At 50.6% G+C, this 19,278-nt stretch overlaps 1 protein-coding gene across 3 annotated transcripts in view; it reads right to left on the reverse strand.

Annotated features, from left to right (window-relative positions):
- The window catches only part of PKD2L1 (polycystin 2 like 1, transient receptor potential cation channel), a 35,797-nt gene that overhangs the window by 6,123 nt on the left and 10,396 nt on the right, over positions 1-19,278 (reverse strand). For all 3 annotated transcript variants that reach the window (XM_045022781.1, XM_045022780.1, XM_045022779.1), the window contains exons 2-11: positions 17,309-17,422; positions 14,007-14,134; positions 12,705-12,958; positions 10,827-11,051; positions 9,517-9,745; positions 9,017-9,187; positions 7,561-7,742; positions 3,700-3,820; positions 2,556-2,654; positions 1,377-1,498 (exon numbers count right to left, since the gene is read on the reverse strand). In XM_045022781.1, coding sequence (XP_044878716.1) covers positions 1,377-1,498; positions 2,556-2,654; positions 3,700-3,820; positions 7,561-7,742; positions 9,017-9,187; positions 9,517-9,745; positions 10,827-11,051; positions 12,705-12,958; positions 14,007-14,123 — 1,520 coding nt within the window. In that variant the 5' untranslated portion in view covers positions 14,124-14,134; positions 17,309-17,422. The remainder of the gene's footprint in view (positions 1-1,376; positions 1,499-2,555; positions 2,655-3,699; positions 3,821-7,560; positions 7,743-9,016; positions 9,188-9,516; positions 9,746-10,826; positions 11,052-12,704; positions 12,959-14,006; positions 14,135-17,308; positions 17,423-19,278) is intronic.

Consider the following 19,278-nt stretch of genomic DNA (forward strand, 5'->3'; position numbering starts at 1 on the left):
AAAACGCAGATTTGACAACACCCAAAACGTTTCAAGAAGTTGTGTCTGTTTTGCCAAATTGTGGTGGGGAAAAAAAATCTGAAAAAGTTGCAGTGTTTTGTTTTGACATTTTCCAGATGAAACTTTTTGATTTTGGGGGGTCAAAATGACTGTTTGGAAATCTTCACATTTTATAGGGTTTTTTTAAAATGTAAAAATGTGAAATCCAAGCCAAATTTTCTTCAACCTTCTGATTTGCTCAAAAATTTGAAGTTTTGGGTCAACCCAAAATAACCACCTGCCCCAGTTTTTCAGTACTGCCCGTGAGCTGAAAAATCCATTATTTGCACAGCTCAAACGAGAGCCACAGCCCAATGTCAGCGAAACAGGAATGAGAATGGCAGCAAAATCCCATTTATTATGCAGCTTTAAACAGAGGAGGAGAGGAAGAGTTTGCCGGTGAGAATTTAATGCTGGACTTTTCCAGTGCCCGGAAGTGAGCTAACTGCTTCATGGGGAGAAGGCTGAAGAGCTTAGAGTCTAAATTCATCAGGTTAATTAAAGGGTGGTAGCGAGGTAATAATTAATGGGGGTAGCAGAGTGAGTTCCAGATAGAGGGGACAGATCAAGGCAATGTGGAGAGTCAGGGGAAGCCGAGGCTGGAGAAGCCAGGTGAGTGGGTGGGGGAAGAGGTGGCTAGAAGGTTGGGCAGATCAGGTTGAGATGGTCCACATGGATGACACTGAAAACCAGCATGGCAAGCTGGAATTAGCCTCCATGCTGGCTGAGGAGCAAGGGAAGGTGGTAGTGGATATGGGCTCATGTGAAAGCTGTTATGTTTCCTGTACATAAAAGATGCAATAGGTAGCTCTCTGCCTAGATTTACTGCACATTAAGGAAAACAACAAAGAAAGAACAAATGTAAAGAGCCCATGAGAAAGAGACTGTGCCATGCTTTATAACGTTCTGCATCTGAACTGACACACAATGCGGCAGCTGCCTTCCACCACCTCACCCCACTCCCCAGCAGGCAGGGATACTCCTCTGCTTGGAAAGGCACAGGACACAGACAGAACCCAATCATCTCTCAGATACAGAGCTGGACCATGCACCACAGCACAGCCCTGCTAGCTTCTGGAGCCATCACTCTGCATTGCCTGGTATTTAGGGCTGGATCCGCAGCCAGTCTGAATCAGTGCAGCTCCAGTGACGGCAATGGAACTACGTTGATTTACACTGGACAGGGATCTGGCCCATAAATGACTAGGGTTTAGAAAGACCAAAGGAAGGGCACGTCTGAGCATTGCAGCAGAAATGTAACGAACGTTAGGGGAAGCTCGCAAAGAGTGAAGCAGAGCCGTTCTGGGAAATCGGGGCCCTGTAACTGACCAACTTACTCTTTCAAACTGTTCTTAAAATCCTCAAACTCTAGCTCCTTTGTCCCGTTCTGGAGAGCCTTCTGAACGTCCGAAATCCGCTCTTTCTTCAACTTCAGCCTCATCAGCGTCTTGTGGTAGCCCTGGGGTCAGAGATGCCCATGGAGGTTTAATGAAGATGCAGGGCAGACAGAAGCAAAGCCGAGATAGCTGTAAAACACTGCACAGGTGCCAGATGATACAGGTAACACTGGGATATGTTAGTCTTGTGTGTATGCAAGACTTTCTTCACTGACTGAGCCACCTTCCTTCCCAAGCCAGAAGCATCATTGCCCTAACACAGAACTTTAGCGGGGGCAGACTCCCCACACCTCCTACGGCCTCAGCTAGGGGAGGCTTCCGTCTGCTTCGGCTGGGAGAGCTGCAGCTGCTGATGGGCAGTCATCCAAGTCAGGGTCTTGACTGCGATCACTCACAGGGTGCCCGCCCAGTGCAGACACTGCATAGGCAGAAAGGGGCACCACTTCGTTGATTCCAGTGGCGGGGAGGATGGTTCTGCCCAGGTGGAATCTGAATAAGACCTCAGGATTTGCCCCCAGGGGAGAACCCCGCTCACATCAGCTGTCTGGAGTCTGCCCCTTCCCCTGGCTCCAATCAGAGGGCATCACCTCAAGGCTATCTGGAAGCATTTTGACTGCAGTTGGGCTCTGGAGGGAGCGTGCCTGCCTGCCTTTGTCTGAGGAATAAGTTTCCCTTGGCCCCTTTCTACGGTCCCTGTTTCCACTTCCAAGCTTCTCTTTCACTTAGGTGGAAGAAAACCACCTTTCCTTTGGAATGAAACAAACATGCTGTGGATTTCAGGACATGGCCATAAGCATGCTGCAGAGCAGAGAGATCAGCACTGGTGGCAGCTATTGCTTGGGAATTTGGGAGTCTGGAGGGAGAGAGAGGCTCAAGCCACAAAATGCAGACCCAGCTCTCAAAGACCCCAAAAGTTCAGGGCTGTCGGGAGTTTGGCCAACAGGGCCAGCCATGTTTGGATCCAGATGTGGAACTCCTCCTGCGCTCCGGGATGGATCTGGAGGCTTGGCGGAGGCCCCTCTCTAGTACATTTCATGTGAATTTGGGACCTGTGGTGCCGCATTCACTCTCTGGTGTGTTAGGACAACGCAAGCTGGGGGTGATGGGGCTCTATACAACCTGCTTCAGGATGTCTGAGAGCTGCAGCTCGTTCTTCTGGTTTGAAAGCTCCTCCTTGACTTCTGAGTAGGTGTCGTTGATGATGGCCAGGAACATGTTCTAGTGAAAGGAGAAACTAGCTGAAGCAGACTGAGCCATCTGGCCTGCCCGCGCCAGTTCTTTTTCTCCCTTACAGCCCCAGGGCGGTGGCTGCATTTCAGGAAGGGGAGGACGGAAGGAGCAATTTGTAAGTGACTTTCTGTGGTCAGACAGCAACACTGCCTCACAGCACAGTATCTGTCAGCAGGGATCAGACAAACAGGAAGCCGTTCCCACCCGGTGATGCTCCCACTGAAAACACAGGGCCCGGGGCGAGGGGACGATGACCAGAGACCAGCACAGTGCTCCCTAGAGAGGAAGGGGGCTCATGCTTATGGCACTGGATCAGGACCCAGGACACCCAGATTCAATTCCAGGCTCTGCAGGATTCTCTGTGTGGCCTTGGGCCCAAATCCACAAAGACATAGGCACCTCAGCCCTGCGATGCACAAAGCCCCAACTTAGCTGCCACCCGACCTTGCTGGTGCCTGTGTTTCTACCTCTGGGTGTGCACACTGCTGGTTCAGGTAGGTGCCTGGGTGCCATTCTTACAACCAGGTCCCAGCGTGAGCCTCAGGCCAGGTGAAGATAGGTGCGCTCCTGCCGATCTCACCTGTGGGGCCCAATCTGATAGGTGTGCCCTGAACATGCCTAATGCCACACAGAAGGTCTGGGGAGACAAGGAGGTGGCAGCCTCCCCTAGCACCTTTCGCTCAGTGGTTAGGGCACGTGAGAGACCCTGGTTCAATTCCCCCTCTACCTGCTGAGGAGAAGGGATCTCTCCCCCTGGCCTTGCATAGGGAGCCTAGGCACCCAGCCCAGGGTTCATGGATTCCAGTGATTGCCAAGTCACCTTGGCAATACCCAAGTCCCTTTGTGGATCTGGGCCTGAATCTCCCTGGGCTCCAGTTCCCCATGTGCAAAATGGGCAAGTTAATAATGTGCTCTTGTCTGTCTCCCTCTGGGTGTCTGTCCAGCACATGGCCCTGATCTCAGTCTGGTCTGTGCTGCTGCAACACACGGAACAATAATCTTCATTCTAGGCAGAATAGCCCCTTTCGCTTACCAGCAGCACAAAGAAAACGAAGAAGACGTAGGTGACGAAGTAAATGGGCCCCAGCACCCTGTTGGCATTGTCGATGGCATTGTAGTCAAAGTCGCCAAGTATGATCCGAAATTGGGTGAAGCTAGGAACAGAAAGATCCAAGGTCAGCACCGCGCCTACAGTGTATCGACGACACAGCTTGACACGTATTAGAGAGTCAGACACTTCAAGACGATTCGCTGGCCGTTTCACAGGGCTGAGCCCTTGAAACGTACCAACCTGCACACCTGGCTGTCCATGCATTTCCTGCCTTTCGATTTCTGCATGAGATAGGTCTACTGTGCTTGCTAGAGCTGAACATACCATTCGTTCTGCCAGCACGTTAGTGGTTGAGTTTAGCCTCGCTCTGCAGGAGGCGCCCACGCTGTGGTGATCAGCATGGAGAATGGAGTGCTACGATTGGCCTGAGATTGTCAAAGCTGTCTGATGGATTTACATACATATAATAATAGCTCTGAGCTCCAACTGAAAAGCACAAGATCTCAAAGTGATTTACAAAGGAGGTTGGTACCCCCATTTTACATTTGGGGAAACCGAAGCACAAGGCAGGAACATGACCTGCTTAATGTCACCCAGCAGGCTAGTAGCAGAGCTAGGAATAGAACCCAGGTCTCCCAAGCCCCAGTCCAGTGCCTCTTCCACCAGCAACACTGCCTCCCACTGCATTGCCCTTGAAAAGTTCAACCATGGTGATCATGTATGGTTCTCATGCCTCTAGGAACAATATTATGGGATTAGAAGGGTGTAGGTGACAGTGTAGCGGGGTGATCACCCCGCTCCTGCCCTGAGGGGGTTAAAGCAGCCCTGGGAGAGGGCTGGGGTGGGGGAAAAGCTAGGCTGATTGGAGGAAGCACCCACAGGTGAGGCCACGCCCCAATCAGGCCACAGCTGGCCCTATAAGAGGGCTGAGGGCCAGAGACTGACAGACACACTCTCTCTAGCTTCAGAGGGAGAAGGACCTGGCTGCCTGGAAGCAGAGAAGGGTACCTAGGGTGGAGCAGTGCTGGGGAAGGGCAGAGGGAGCTGGGGAGCTCCAGCCTAGCTAAGCTGCAGGCTGAGTTAAGGGCCCACAAAGGGTACTGGGGCTGCAGAGGGGCAGCCCACAGATAGGCAGAGGCAGCTGGTCCAACCCCCTCATGCCAGTGATAAGTGGTTTACAGACTGCACTCTGCCCCAGGGAGCGGAGGCTAGATGATGACTGGCAGTAGCCACTGAGGCAAGGTGGGGCTAGAGGGTTGGGATTTCCCCTGCGTGGGGAGACCCAGATTGTGGGTTACTGCGGGGCCAGAACACTGACATAGAAGGGCACCCAGGTCCGAGAGGGACACGGGGACCAGCGGCAGGTGAGACACAGGCCTGCAGAGGGCGCTCAGGGCTGGAAAGCGCTAATTCCCTGGACGACCAGCAGGAGGTGCCGTTCTGGTGAGTCTTTGCCCTACCACAGACAGCAATTAAGGTGCAACTGAGCTGTAGACTGTGGCTCAGAGATTTTGCAACAGGAGTGTGATTAGCAATGCTGTGGATGATGTGTGAGCCAAAAGACAATCCAGATCAGTCTCCTACAGCTGGGCTTATTGAAGCAACTGACAAGAGGCCAAGTGAGGTCCCATCCAACATGCAGATGAAGTTTTACTAGCCACAACCAGGCAGCCCTGGGTCCCTGACAGTTACAGACAACATTTTCCCCTCCCTTGAGGTCTGTGGAATAAAACTCTGCTCTGCGCCCTTGAAGGGGGAGTCCATAGCAGTGTTTGGCTAGCATGGCATGGCTCTGTGTAAAAAACCTATCTACAATTTCAACCCTGGGGAAGCTTTTCACTTGACACTAGTGTTAAACAGTGGTTCTCAAACTTTTATATTGGTGACCCATTTCACACAGCAAGCCTCTGAGTGCGACGCGCCTTATAGATTAAAAACACTTTAAATATATTTAACACCATTATAAATGCTGGAGGCAAAGTGGGGTTTGAGATGGAGGCTGACAGCTCGCGGCCCCCCATGTAATAACCTTGTGACCCCCTGAGGGGTCCAGACCCCCAGTTTGAGAACCCCTGGGTTAGAATATGACCTTGAAGAGTCAAGTGAAGTAACATGACTCACCTACAATTCCATCCTGTCTAGCATCGTGTCCGACTGGAACCGGAGCTAACCGTGAGCAGCTGCTACGATGCTAGACACATCTCCATCTACACTGACTGCAAACATCATGTGAATTAACAGGACTGAGGTCATGGTCCAACTCAACCGCCCGTGCTAGCCAAGCCCACCCCGGAGCTGGCAGGGGCCCAGTGCAAGTCTGGTTGGGGGATCTTCTCCTGTGGACGTTTGGCCACGTGGAACTGAGGCCCTCAAACGCATTTCACACAGGCTGAGCAGCTGTCTAGTGAGATGGACGCAGCTGACAGAGGCCGCTGCCTGGACTGGATTTGGAGTGGAGCCCTGGAGGTGAAAGCTGTGACTTTTGCTTTAATCTAGAAGCCAGGGAGTTGGAGTCTTCGAGCCGCAGCAAGAGGGGACGTAGAAAAGGTGGATGCAAAGGAATCCATTGGGAGGGGTTAGTTTTTCCTAATATAAGTGAAATATCCCACTTCCTCCCTCATTTCCTGAGTAATTGTAATGAGAGTAACCCCCTGGATTTCCAGCTGTAGCGTGGATCAGCGATTTCTCCTCCCCCTTTTATTTAGGTGTTGTGAGGAGTGGATTTGCTCTGTGATCACTGGGTCTCTTTCTCTCCCTGCCGCACAAACAAGTTCCCAAGCCAAGTTCCCTGCCTAATCCTAGTGGTGATCACCCACACACTGAGCTGCAGGCTGCTGTCACTTGCACCTTCCTGGCCTCATGACTGCAGTATGGCTGTATGGGTGTAACTGAGCTGAATTTGCCCTTGTGCATGTCGTGTGCAGCACAGATCATCCTGCTGGTGGGACAGGAAAGAGGTCTCTCATTTGAATTAGTGCAGTTAGATCATTAATGGTCTCATCCATAACCCTTTGAAGTCAACGAGAGTCTTTCCACTGACTTCTATGGATGTTGGATCAGGCCCTGAGTCTTTCCCCAACTGACGTAGCCAAGAGGCAAGCAACGACCCACCTGCAGCAAAACCCACACAGCCAAGATGCTCAGTGCACACCACCTGGAGCTGGAGTGGAGTTGCTCAGTATGGATCTAGAGAGGAATTTACCCACCATGCTTGGGTGTACTGGGGCCAGCAGGGCTGAGGAGAGCCAGAGCTGGTTGGAAAATGGAATTTCCGTTCCATGGGGAAGTCTAACATCTCTAAATCTCTAAATCCTGCATCCTGCATCTCTAAATCCTACATCTGACGAAGTGGGTATTCACCCACGAAAGCTCATGCTCCAATAAGTCTGTTAGTCTATAAGGTCCCACCTTTGCTGCTATCTCTAAATCTGTTTTCGTTCTGCCCTGAAAAGTTGAAATCATGAAATTTCCCAAAGACTGAAAATTGCAAACAACTTCAGTTCAGGGCCACCAAAATGCCTCCTTCAAGAAGGTAAAAAAAAAGTTTCATTTCCATTAAAGGGAATGCAGCTGACAATTCTGTTAACAACAAATGAGAAGGAATAGGAGCCAGCTCCCTCTCCGAGAGCTGCATTGGCTCTGCAGGGACTGACATGCAGTGACAACAGAGGGGTCTCACTAAAACGAGCAGCTGTGACTCTGAACCCACCCAGGGACGAATCTGCTGAGAAGATACTGCCCACTTGTGTCTGCCCAGAGAAGGACTGCACTCGATGCCAGAGAATGAAAGGGAGGCAGGAAACGGTGAGTGGGGAAGGGAAAAGGAGAGAGAAACACACTTACATGCATTTAATAAAGGTGCTAAAGTTTTCCACTTGCGTCCCAAAGAGAAGGTAGCCCAACTGGGCGTAGGCAAAGAACACAATGAAGAACATGATGGCAAAACCCAGGATGTCCTTGGCACAGCGAGCCAGCGTGGAGGAAAGCTGGGTCATTGTTTTGTTAAAGCTAATGTACTTGAATATCTAGGGGGGAAAAAGACAGGGGTAAGGTAAGATGTGGACATCTCTCATATACATGCATACACCGAGTTAATAGTATCGCTACAAGAAACAATGCAGCAGGGCAGAAGAGAAGGTAGAGAGGAAGGATGGTCCAATGGTTAGGGTGTCCAGGAGGGAGACTGGGTACAATTCCTGCCAAAGACTTCCTGTGTGACCTTAGGCAACTCACTTAATCTCCCCATGCCTCAGTTTTCCCCATCTGTGCAATGGGGACAGTAGCCCTGCCCTACCTCCCAGGGGTGTTGTGAGGATAAATGCATTACAGACTGAGGCGACGAGGGCCAGATAAGCATAGAATACAGAGTACAACCTGTTGGCTTTGTACCAAAGGCATGTCGCTGCCTGAGTCTGCAATGGTCATTCAGCAAGGTCAGCACTGACCAATGGTCGTTACCAGCTGCTGGCTGTTGGGGCACCGATATGAAAGGAGCTGGTTGTCTCAGCCCAGCTCCTAGTGTGTCCATGTCAGAAAAATCACCACAAAAATCGGCTCCAATTATCATCCTTCTTGACAACGTTGGCAGAGGTGCCAAGATCAAGTGGGTCTGGAAACTGGCCTTCCCTTTTGTCCTAGAGGGGGTCCTAGCAGGGCAGGCTTGGGCTGTTTGGGGAAACTTTCTGTGCTGTGCGGCTTGTCTGCTGTGCGGATAAGATGACGTCTCTCCAGGGCTGTGGATACGGAGCTTTCCAGGAGCACTGCGCGCAGAAGGCGGGGCTCCGATTTCTCCGTGGGAAATGGCTTTTCTAATGGGCAGATTTTGAGTTGGGATTTTTTGCGGGGGTAGGGTAGGGGGAGTCTTAACATTTTATTTTTTACAAAAATAAAATGGAAGGAAAATTCAAAAGCAAAAGTCATTTTGAATCGAGAAGCGAAACCTTTTGTTGCAAAACAATTGGAATTAAACATTTCCACTTTGGGGGATTTTTTTCTGTAGTTGTTGGGATAAAATTACGTGGTGCTCAACACCATAATGTCCCATTTCCTATGCCACAACTCCCAACTCACCCCATCTCTCCGGAGCACAGACCCCGTGGTGTGCAGGGCTTCCATGCGGAGAGCAGGACCCGAGGCAGAGATATTCCTCTCCATTAGTCTGCCCCATTACCACCTGCATTTGCTCCTCTCTGTCCACATCAGGGGAGGGGAGATTAGAGCCCCTGAACTGTGGCCTGCTGGGTTCTTTCCCCACCGGCTGTTCAGATGGCGGAGTCTCTCACGGGAGCCCATGCGGTACCTTAATCCAGGCGAAGAACAGGTTGACTGCGTTCATGTTGTTGTACTGGGTCTGCCAGAAAGCCAGGAACTCAAAGTCTGCATAGATGTCAGGATGCCTCAACAGCTCTCCCATCAGCCTGTTCACCTCGATGGTGCGAAAGATGTGGAACACAATGGCAACGATGGACAGCTGAAAGGAGGAAACGGCCTGTGTTACTGCTGGGCCTCCAGCTTCACTGGGGCTAAAAACTTCAGAACTCCTTGGTATCGGTCCATGGGGCTATTCCACTGGAGGGGGGGGTAGGAACACATTGGCTTAGCCCCTCATCCAGCCAACCACGTGCTCCAGGGGGAGATCTGCAAAGACACCGAACTGCTATTGAAAGTCACAGCCTTAGTGCATGCGATTGTCTCCTTCTAGCAGTTCAGTGTGAGATTAGGGAAAGGTCTGGGCCAGTTCCCCTGCTCTTATCTTCCCTTTTGCTTTTCCATCTTTGCCCCACCTCCACCCCCACTCACCAGTATGACCACCACATCCAGGATGTTCCAGACACTGGTGAAGTACTGGAGCCTGTGGATACGCAGCTCCAGAATCTCCTCCACCACGTAGTAGAAGATGAAGACGCAGAAAATGATCTCACAGGCCACAATGAAGAAGTCCCAGGTGCTGACATATCGGATGAGCTTCACCGTGCGGATTTGCCAGGAAGGGATTGCACCACCGGTGGCTGGAAATTCAACTACTAACCTGGAAGGGGAGAAGGAAACCCAGAATGACCATGAGACTGTTGTATGTTCTTGAGATGCACTGGGCTCATCCCCTCCTTCTGGGAGAGTCAGGCACATATATATGGCTTTTTCAATCATCTCCGCTGCCTCACGGCGCATGGAGAAGGGAACCAGGGACCAGTGAAATGCCGGTGGTTAGATAAAGGCTCCTTATTTACCATGCGGCAGCTACCAATAATACTGACGCTCAGATCCTCAATGGGCATCCAGTCTCTAAACACCTGTGAAGACCTGGGCCTGAGTCCCTAGCCTGGGTGGGGTCAGACTTTCAAAATGGCTCCACACGCAGCAGCTCCCAGGGACTGCCTCTCAAGAGGGATACGTACAGCACCTAGCACAATGGGGCCCCAAACTGATAAAACAAGGAGCTGCTGGCCTGTTGGAGGGAGTGGGATCTGGGCAGGTGAAGGATCTCCTGGGGAGACTGGATGAGAACGTAACAGTTTATTTGGATTCTGTCCAATTTTCATGTGAATAATGGACTGTTTACTGATTGCTGGCCAGGGAGCACTTCCCTAGCAGTGCTTTACTACCAGCTACGTGATACTTCTCCTTAGGCAATAGTTACATTAGGGACCCATAATTCTGCCTGCCCTGGCCACAGCCACCAGGAAGAGATTTAGCTTGGTTCATCTATTGTGGGTCTTTATGGTGCTTGAAATCATGGCAGTAGCTAGCATCAAAGGCGACGGGGCTCAGGGAAGGAGATGTCACCCCCTCCTCAAAAGTCAGAACTCATGTCTCCTCCATCCCTTCTGGTTAGAGAGGACTGGGAGCCAGGACTCCTGGGTTCTCTCCCCAACCCAGCCTTTAGCTCATTATATGACCTAAGGAAAGTTACTTAATGTCTCTGCTGCAGGCTCAGAGGACAATAAGGGCCTACCCCACAGTGGGGCACAGGGGCTGAATTCATTAATGTAGTAAAGTGGTTGGAGAGCCTTGGATTAAAGGTATCAAGGCAGGGCAGGGTGTGAACGTCCTGTTTTCAGTGCTACGCGGTGGGATTGAGGACGAAAGGGTCTCCACCGCTCTCCACCTACCTCAGCACACAGAACAGGTTGATGTTTGCGTTATACACAGAGAAGTCAATGAAGATCACCCGGGTGCCCCGGTCCAGCCACAACTTCTCCTTCAGGACTCGCAGGGCTTCCGCACTCTCCTCCCGGGTCAGCTTGAGGTCTATGTAATATCCTCCCCCGCTATAGCTGGTTAGTCGGCCCCAGTGGGACGAGCCGCCCAGTTCTTCCTCAGAATGGTACCTCCACCTGCACAGGGAAATCCATAAGCCACCCTTGAGGGGCAACGGGACCCACGCTAGGGCACAGAGTTAGGACTCAGGGGACCAGCTGTCCCACTGGGTGGCTTGGGGCAAACCACTTCTCCTCCTGTCCTTTGCCACACTGGAGTATTTAGACTATAAGCTCTTCAGGGCTGGGGCTGTCTCGCGTTGTGTCGCTATCTGGCGCCTAGCACAACAGGAGCCCCCAGTCACAACCACTGCTACAAGGCATTGGCCGTCACAGGCCTAGCCACGCCGCTGACCCCTGCTAGCCTTTACCTGTCGCCTTTCTCAGGGTGGAATCATGTGATTCTCCCACGCTCAGACTGGGCCCTGGCCGCAGTCCCCTGTGATCACCCTCGATTAGGCAGCAGGTCTGATTTATCTTCAGCGCCTGCCATTCTAGTCCCTCCAGCAGCAATGACAGTGGTGCTGCCCAGTGATCAGACAGCCTTCTTTAAAGCAAAGTATGATTTAGGTAGAACTACAACATTATAGAGAGAACAGACTTGAAAACAATGAACAGACGCACAAGACTGTTCAGGTGTGTGTGACAGTCTCTTCCTGTCACTCACAAACCAGTTCTCCCCCCTACCCCTTCTCTTCAGGGAGAGATTTCTTTAAAATCTGTCATGTCCTTTTGATCACTCTTCTTCCCAAAGACCAAGTTACTTTTTAACTGTGTCTGGCTCACTGACTTGCTAATCCCAGCACTGGCAGAACAAGCCTTGCAACTTGCTGGAGACAGGATATAGACTCCCCAAAACTAATCATTTCCCCCTTTGTCTTGTAATTGCCCTGCGAGTGTTTACTCAGAGGTTGCTTACCAGGGTCCATTGAGTGGCTTCTCTGCTTGTTTCTCCCACAGTCTTAAGATAGAACAATGCTTTCAGACAGGCAAGTCTCATAACCCCAGTATACAGCAAGTTCACCATACTGACCTAGTCACATACAGTGTTAATCAAAATGATCACATCTAAGTATTCTAGGACTATAACATGGTAACTCCACAACAAATATCCTAATATGAACCAAGGGTGAGAAAATCAGACAGTCTAATAGCAGGTGAACTTCAAAATGTTTTGCAAGTTTGGTTCAGTTCAGATAAGCATCCAGAAGTCCCAGTTCTTAACTGAATGATCCTAACATCTGGGGTTGGGCTGAGAACAGGCTATCAAGACCGATTGGACTTGGTTCTTTTTCATGGGTCACAGATATTATAGGGGAAGTAGGGGGTTTCGTGCCCTCACTGCATCTGGTCCAAAAATATTCTGTCCCAGGACTGTGTCTTCATCAACTTAACTACAAATACAAGAGTCTCAACCTAAGCTTTCTCCTGAGCATGGCAGTTCCTAGGGTTTTCCCCAGCAGGAACCTCTTCTGCTCCAGCCTCAGAGAGACACTGAAGCTTTTTTAATATCCTTGGTCTGGAGCCAATAGGACCCACCTGGTCTGGCTGCCAGTGGGAGTCAGAGGGAAAGCACTCTGCAGGCCTACACTGGATTCTCACCCCCAACATCCTGTTACCCATGGGACTAGCCTTTCGCATGGTATTTTAGCAAAAGTTGGCCAAAGTTCTGGCAAAAGTCAATCAAAGATTTTCCAGTGCAAAGGAGTTTGGTCAGAGGGGCACACTTACGCAGTTCCATTGATGAGCCCGAAGGGAACTCTTTCCTCCTTGTCCTCAGAATACACATCATAGCAGCCTGAAATGTCCTCCTTAAAGTTGTCGTGCACCACACACGAGTTGTTCTTCACCTTCAGCTGGCGCAGACGTGGGACACCGAGCAGCAGATTCTCATAGTAGATGTAGGACTGGGTGTTGTGAGCTAGTGACTCATTGTTGTACCATTTGGTCCAGTACAAGCTATCCAGCAATGGGCCTTGGGTATACTGCAAAAGAAGAGGAATCAGGCATCTGGCTCAAGACAACTACCCAATGGGATGCCCCTGAAAGCTCCAGGGACTTGTCACAACCAGGTGTCAGCTTGTCATGACACCCTTGCCATTGCTAAATAGTGGGGTGGTATCAGCTGTATCGTGGCTAGATGGAAGGGGGATGCCTTTAGAAAAGGGGAGGATGGGATGGAAAATGGTGAACCAATACCCAGGTGCAGTGGGGGAAAGGCTCATGGTAGAGACAGACAAAGGGCACTCGTTACAAGCTATTTCTAGCTGTCTGATCAGCACAAGAGGTTGTGGTGTCTCGCCAGCATTCACGCTGCTTGTGCCATATCATTTCTCAGCTTGTTCTTTAGAAGAAATCCGATGGATCCTATGCACCTGTTCCATCGTTATTCATTACTCTAATGAAAGCTGCAGGGACTTACAATCAAATTCCCTCAGGAGTCTATGTAGGCTGAGAGCCAGGGCCTGATTTTCACACCAGTTAGGCATGCAGTTATCACACATAAATCAGAACGTGCTTCTTGTTAAAGCACTGGAGAAAGATGCAGAAGCTCTAGGTCCAATTCCCAGCTCTGCCACAGACTTCCTGTGGGGCCTTGGACAAATCACTTAGCTTCTCTGCGTCTCAGTTCCCCATCTGTAAAATGGGGATAATAGCACTTCCTTTCTCCCATCTTTTGTCTGTCTTGTCTATTTTGGTGGCAAGTTCTCTGGGGCAGGGACTGTCTCACCGTGTGTCTGTACAGCGCCTAGAGGGATCTCAGGGCCTCTAGGCAACACAGTAATGGAAATAATTCCTGTGCTCAAATAGCTAGATATGGCTGGTGAATTTTACGTGTGCAAATGACAGTGAAATTTCTACTGTTCACGCAGGAAGGGAACTAAAACTGACTGTCACAGAAGTCAGTCAACAGGCAGAAGCAAATGGAGCAACCACACACTGCCCAGAGGGACATGGGCCAGCACAGGGATGGATTAGATGGCATCCGTGTGGGCAGATTTCCATTTCCCAGCTGTACTTGGTTGTACTCACCCCCCAGAACTCAGCCATGCTCCCGATGGACTGGAAGGACACCCCGCTGTCCGAAGGGGTTTGCAGGAAGAGGTTGGACATCACTTTGGTGTAGTAATAGGCATTTGTACTGGTCATTCCATAAGTCACTAGGAGAAAACAGGAGAGCGGGGGATGGTTCCCCTTGCACATGAATATTAGAGACTAACATTAATATCAGCTCTACCTTAGTAGAGATGAGTCTGGGAGGAAAGTAGAGAGAATGCAGAAGGAAGAGAGGAATTTGATGCTCAGGGACTCCCCAAAGTCCTCAGCAAATGTATTTCTGAATTCAGAGGGGCCTCTCTCACTGGGGATGAAATCTATTTCAGAGCTGCAGTGGCCTGGCTTGCTGGCCTTCTCCAGAGCAGCAGGTTGTATGCAAGCAGCCCAGCTGGACAGTTTTGAAAGGGTCTCCGTTTTACCATAGAGAAGCACCTAAACTGAGCTCTTAAAGGGTGACAATGCTTAAAAACAGCAGCAGCCAACCTATCTGCTGTGTGAGCAGGGCTGGGACTTTACACTCACCTTGAATAAGGGGCAGCCTGTCACAAAGCAGCCCAGGAAAGGAAATGGGGGACAGTCATTATTCCTTTCCAGGTCCCCCCACCTTGCTCCAGGGACCTGCTCCACCCTCTGACCCAGGAAGTCAATGGGACTCCTTACCTCCTTAGGGTTACACATGCACCCAAGTGCTTTTCTGCACCAGGGCCGGGGCATAGATAAACATTTAGCACCGGCTGCAGAGGCTCATGGTCTAAGCTTTTTGAGGAGCCAGGTTTTAATCCCAGGTGATGACTAAACTGATGGTGGTTATACGTTGATGAAGAAACCTTGCCGATTACAGCTCTGTTTCTTTCTGCTTACTCATCCACTGTCTTACACAGGCATTTTGCCATGCATAGCCATTGTTCAAGTCCTAGGATTCATAAGTGCATAGATTCCAAGGCCGTTCGATCATCTAGTCTGACCTGCATATCCCAGGTCAGAGAATTTCACCCCGTTACCCCGGTATTGAGCCCGACAACATGTGCTTGGCTAGAGAGGGATCCAGCCTGGATTTGAAGACTTCAAGGGACTTCCCTTGGTGGGAAGCTTTAGATTAGTTTTCACTCAACAAGGATCCAGACCGACGAGTGGGATCTAACACAAATAACACACACACTTCTCTCCCTGGCAAAGAATCAAACACTGCAAATTCTAAGACCTGTCCCTCAATGAAAGGGCTTCCTGAAAAAGCAACCAATGTTCAAAACCTGACTTCTGCATGACTCAGAATAGGTGTGTGTCTAAGTCACACTGGAAGACTGATTGGGATGCCATCCCCCTGCGCCTGAGCGATAACCACCCCGTTTGGTACCTTTGTGTATCTGTTCTGCCACGGGGTGCATGAAATATAATCCACTGCACCATGCAATGCCACAGGTGCTCCTTTGAGATAACAATGAACCTTCCCAAAGCAAACAGCAATTGTTCTGCCCACACAAAGTACATTACTATTCGGTACAGAGCTGCATTAAATCCACCCCCGAGGACAATGTGAGCTGCCATCCCCGTTATCATCCTAACCACCCTTCCCGCATGGCCCATCGAGATTTAAAGGGGAAACGTCAGCTCCCTGCGTGTGTTTGAACAATGTGGCTCAGATTCCAGGAATCTTCGAGACCTGGCTGTTTGCATTTGTCCTTTGCCCTTACAGAGCTTCCTGGTGCAAATCTGAGGAGGGGCTCTTGTGCAAATCTGCAGTGGCTTGATAGAGGTTAATGGCCAGAGCTTGCGCTGAGGTCTGGGAAGCATGGCTTAAAAGCAGCAGATGCCAAGTCACCTAGTGCAGAGGCCTTGTGCTGATGTCTCAGATGCTGAGTGCCCCCTTCACTCAGGATGTCTTTTTGGGCGAGTGGCACCTGGGTGTGAGCAGTCACTCTGCAAAGCCATACCCGAGAGTCTATGTCCTCATGGGAGTTGTGCTCCCCTGGGTGTGTCATTGGCACATTTGTGAGCACATCCCGTAGTTTCTTGTGCTGCAGTTATCTGAGCTGCTCTGATTCTTTCCCAGTGAATTGTGGGAGAACTTGTTAGTCCTTCTGACTAGATAGAGGGAATTGTGGGAAGGTGCTGAAGGAAGGACTATCAGCATTGCAATGGTTTAGCCTGTGTCCACACTGCAAAGTGGGTGGGTTACCACCCCACATGAAAGCCTCACTCAGGTTTTAGCCAATAGCCCTGGCTAGGGCAGTTAGTGAAAGCACCACCAAAGTCGGGTGCAAGGGTTTTGCATGTGGATGGGAGTTAGGGGAGACACCTGGGTAAGAACCTGGGCAACTCTGAAGTGAAGAAATACTCTTCTGCAGGACTCCTCCATGATGTGTTCTTCTCTCAGGAGCCAGCTGGTGGGGTTTGCTTCTCTGACAATCCCAGAAAGATGCATCAGTGAATGCACTGGAGTTGTTAGAGTAGAGCAGTGGCCACCAGGATTCCTGGGCTCTCTGCCCTCAATTTGCTGTCTGAACTCAGACACGACACTTAGGCTGTCATTTTCAGAGGTCCTGAGCAACTGCTGCTCCTGCAGAAGCCAACTGGAGCTATGGGTCTCAGCCCTTCTGAAACTCAGACCCCTTAACTACTTACTGATGCCTATGAATTGGGTCTGGTGGTACTTAACTCCCTTGCAGGGAGCTTGGTGAGCGTCAGGTAATTGTCTGCAGAGGCCATTGGGAACGCTGGATGGACGGTGCCATGGGAGCGTAGAGAATTACCACTAGAGCTAATCAAAAATGCCCTTTCCTCTCCCCTGGGTAAATTTTGAACATTTTTCTTCATTTCCCCCCTAAAATTTCCTATGAACCTTTTTGTCAGTGAAAAACTGAATTGTGAAACCCTCAAACTGTGAGGATTTTTTTCAAAAATTGAACATTTTTTTGAAAGCCAAAAATGTTTCTCTCCCCTGCCCCCGCCCAACAAAAAAAAACCCGGAGAAGGTCAACTCACAAGAAAATGTGTATGCTGACCATTTTAATGAAAACATTCCAAGCTGTTCTAAAGATTGCCATGATCTGGCATTGACCAGCTGCGTAATAAATTAGTTTATTTTCCCCTCTACCGTTACATGATGTCCATATTTTACTGGCTTAGTTAAGAATGTGCCCTCCAGAGCTCTGGGTGCACATATGAGATATTAAACACGCCGTAAATTAGAGCCAAGATGTCCAAACCATAAACCCTCCGAAACAGAGTTACACACATGGACACAGACCCACCCTTGAGCCATCTGGGCAGCTACTCACGTAGGCAGATATCCACCAAGAAGATGACATAAACCAGCAGCTCTCGCAGCGTGGTCTTTACATACAGCTCTCGGTCTTCAGCAGTGTTCTCAGTCAGAGTTGTCCCCCAGAGGCCTGTTAAGCATAAAGCAGCCCCAGGTGAATTTAGGGTGAGATTGTCAGAGGAGTTAGCTGCTCAATGCCCATAGAAAGGCCCTTGGAAACTGTTGGCATCGCAGACCCACTGACTAAAGTGATGCAGCACAGGCAGGGCGGTGAAAGTGTCACTCATCCCAGCAGAGCATGGGTCTTTGTGCTCAGCTAGTAGCTGGTCCACATAAGAGGATAAGACTCTACTGAAGTGCCAGCTGAAGGGGGTTGTTCCTTTAGCTCAAGTGGTGGAGACTCATGCTTTTCATGCTGAAGGGGCCTGGTTGAGGCCCTACTTGTTGACAGTCCAAGTGGGGCCATCTGACAAGCTTGTCCATCCCATGCTGACAGCGCGCCTCAGCCCTGATCCGGCAGGATATGTCTAGTCAATCATCCTCTCTTCCCTGCTGGTAATCGCATCCCCATCTGCACCATCCATCTGCACAACACCACTCCCCTGCCCTCTCAACTGAGCCCCTCAGTGCCTCTCCCCTCCCCCTCTGCCTGTCTCCATCAGGCCCTGTCAGTCCCTCCCTCCTGCCTCTAGCCTCCTTCTCTGTCCTCCGCCCTTCCCATCAGGGCTCGGCAGAGGCCGCAGGAGAACATTCTCCCTGTGTGACGGCCAGCACACAGGTGGGGGGTTGGCAGGAGGCAGATCAGGCCCCATCAGAGTGGCGGCAGCTCAGTGGGACGCTGGCCCTGCCAGGTCTCTGTATGTGGAAGAGCAAGTGCCTGGCAGGGTGGGAAGACAGCACCTGACAGGCAGCCTCACATGTCCATGCGATGACATTGGCCATCCAGGCAGGACTTCCCTAGCTGAGCTGCATCCAGGCCGGGTGCTCCAGGGTCAGCATGGGCCTTACTGTGTCTCTCCAATGACACCCAAAATCTCTGGGACTGCGCGATGCACAAACCCTGAGGAGCCCCTGGAGGAGATGATCCTGAATCAAACACTTTGACCCCAAACCCTGGGGTTGCAGGAAATTGAGCCCCAGCTCCTCCACGGGTGTCAGTTGATGTGGCTCAATTTACTTCAATGCAATTTACACCCCGGAGGGGCAGGCTCCAAGGAGCTAATTCTGTATCTTGAGCCCCTGGTAGAAGCAGCTCATTGAGCATCGCCTAATGCTTGATCAGGCAGAATGGAGCTTTTTCCTCCAAAGACCCTGACAGCAAGCAGCTAATGAACTGCCTGAGTCCATTAAAGCGCTTGCTCGTTCTCTCTCTAATGGCTCCTTTGTGTGATCACTCAAACTTTCACCCACACATGTCTAAACTTCCACTTGAAAGCTGAGCGGCTTAATCCACATCAGTAATCACAATGGTTCTCTCTCCTTTCATATGGGCCCAGCCCTTGTACACACCTGGGGCAGAGAGATGGGCACAGCTCCGCCTGATCAAAGCCTGAACACCCTGAGTGCTCTCTGACAGAAAGAGGATGGGCATTCGCTCTGGAGTGTGCCAACATGGTGCAGTGGTGTGCACTCCCTCCCTGCTGTCCCACGGCAGCTGAGCAGAGAGCATTCTGCTCTGCATCGGCACAAGCAGCAGCCCAGACAGTTTGCAGTTTGCCCCTTTGGGTCACATGCACTTTGAGACCAGCTGAATTACTATGCGTGTGAGCGACTCAGTGAGGCAAACATTGGCTTGAGGTGTCTTCAAACCAGAGATGGGTTTCACATCAAAACCCTGCATGCAAACGCCCCTGAGCTATGGGGGTGAAGCAGGGAGTGGAAGCCAAATCTAGATCTGGAGCAAAATTTCACAGCTCTACCAGGTCAAACAAAACTCTGGATGTGAGGAGCAGCTCAGCCTCAAGGAGGTTATGCACTTAAGGCACT

This window comes from Mauremys mutica, chromosome 7 (genome assembly GCF_020497125.1).
Source record: "Mauremys mutica isolate MM-2020 ecotype Southern chromosome 7, ASM2049712v1, whole genome shotgun sequence".
Taxonomy (NCBI): Eukaryota; Metazoa; Chordata; order Testudines; family Geoemydidae; genus Mauremys; species Mauremys mutica.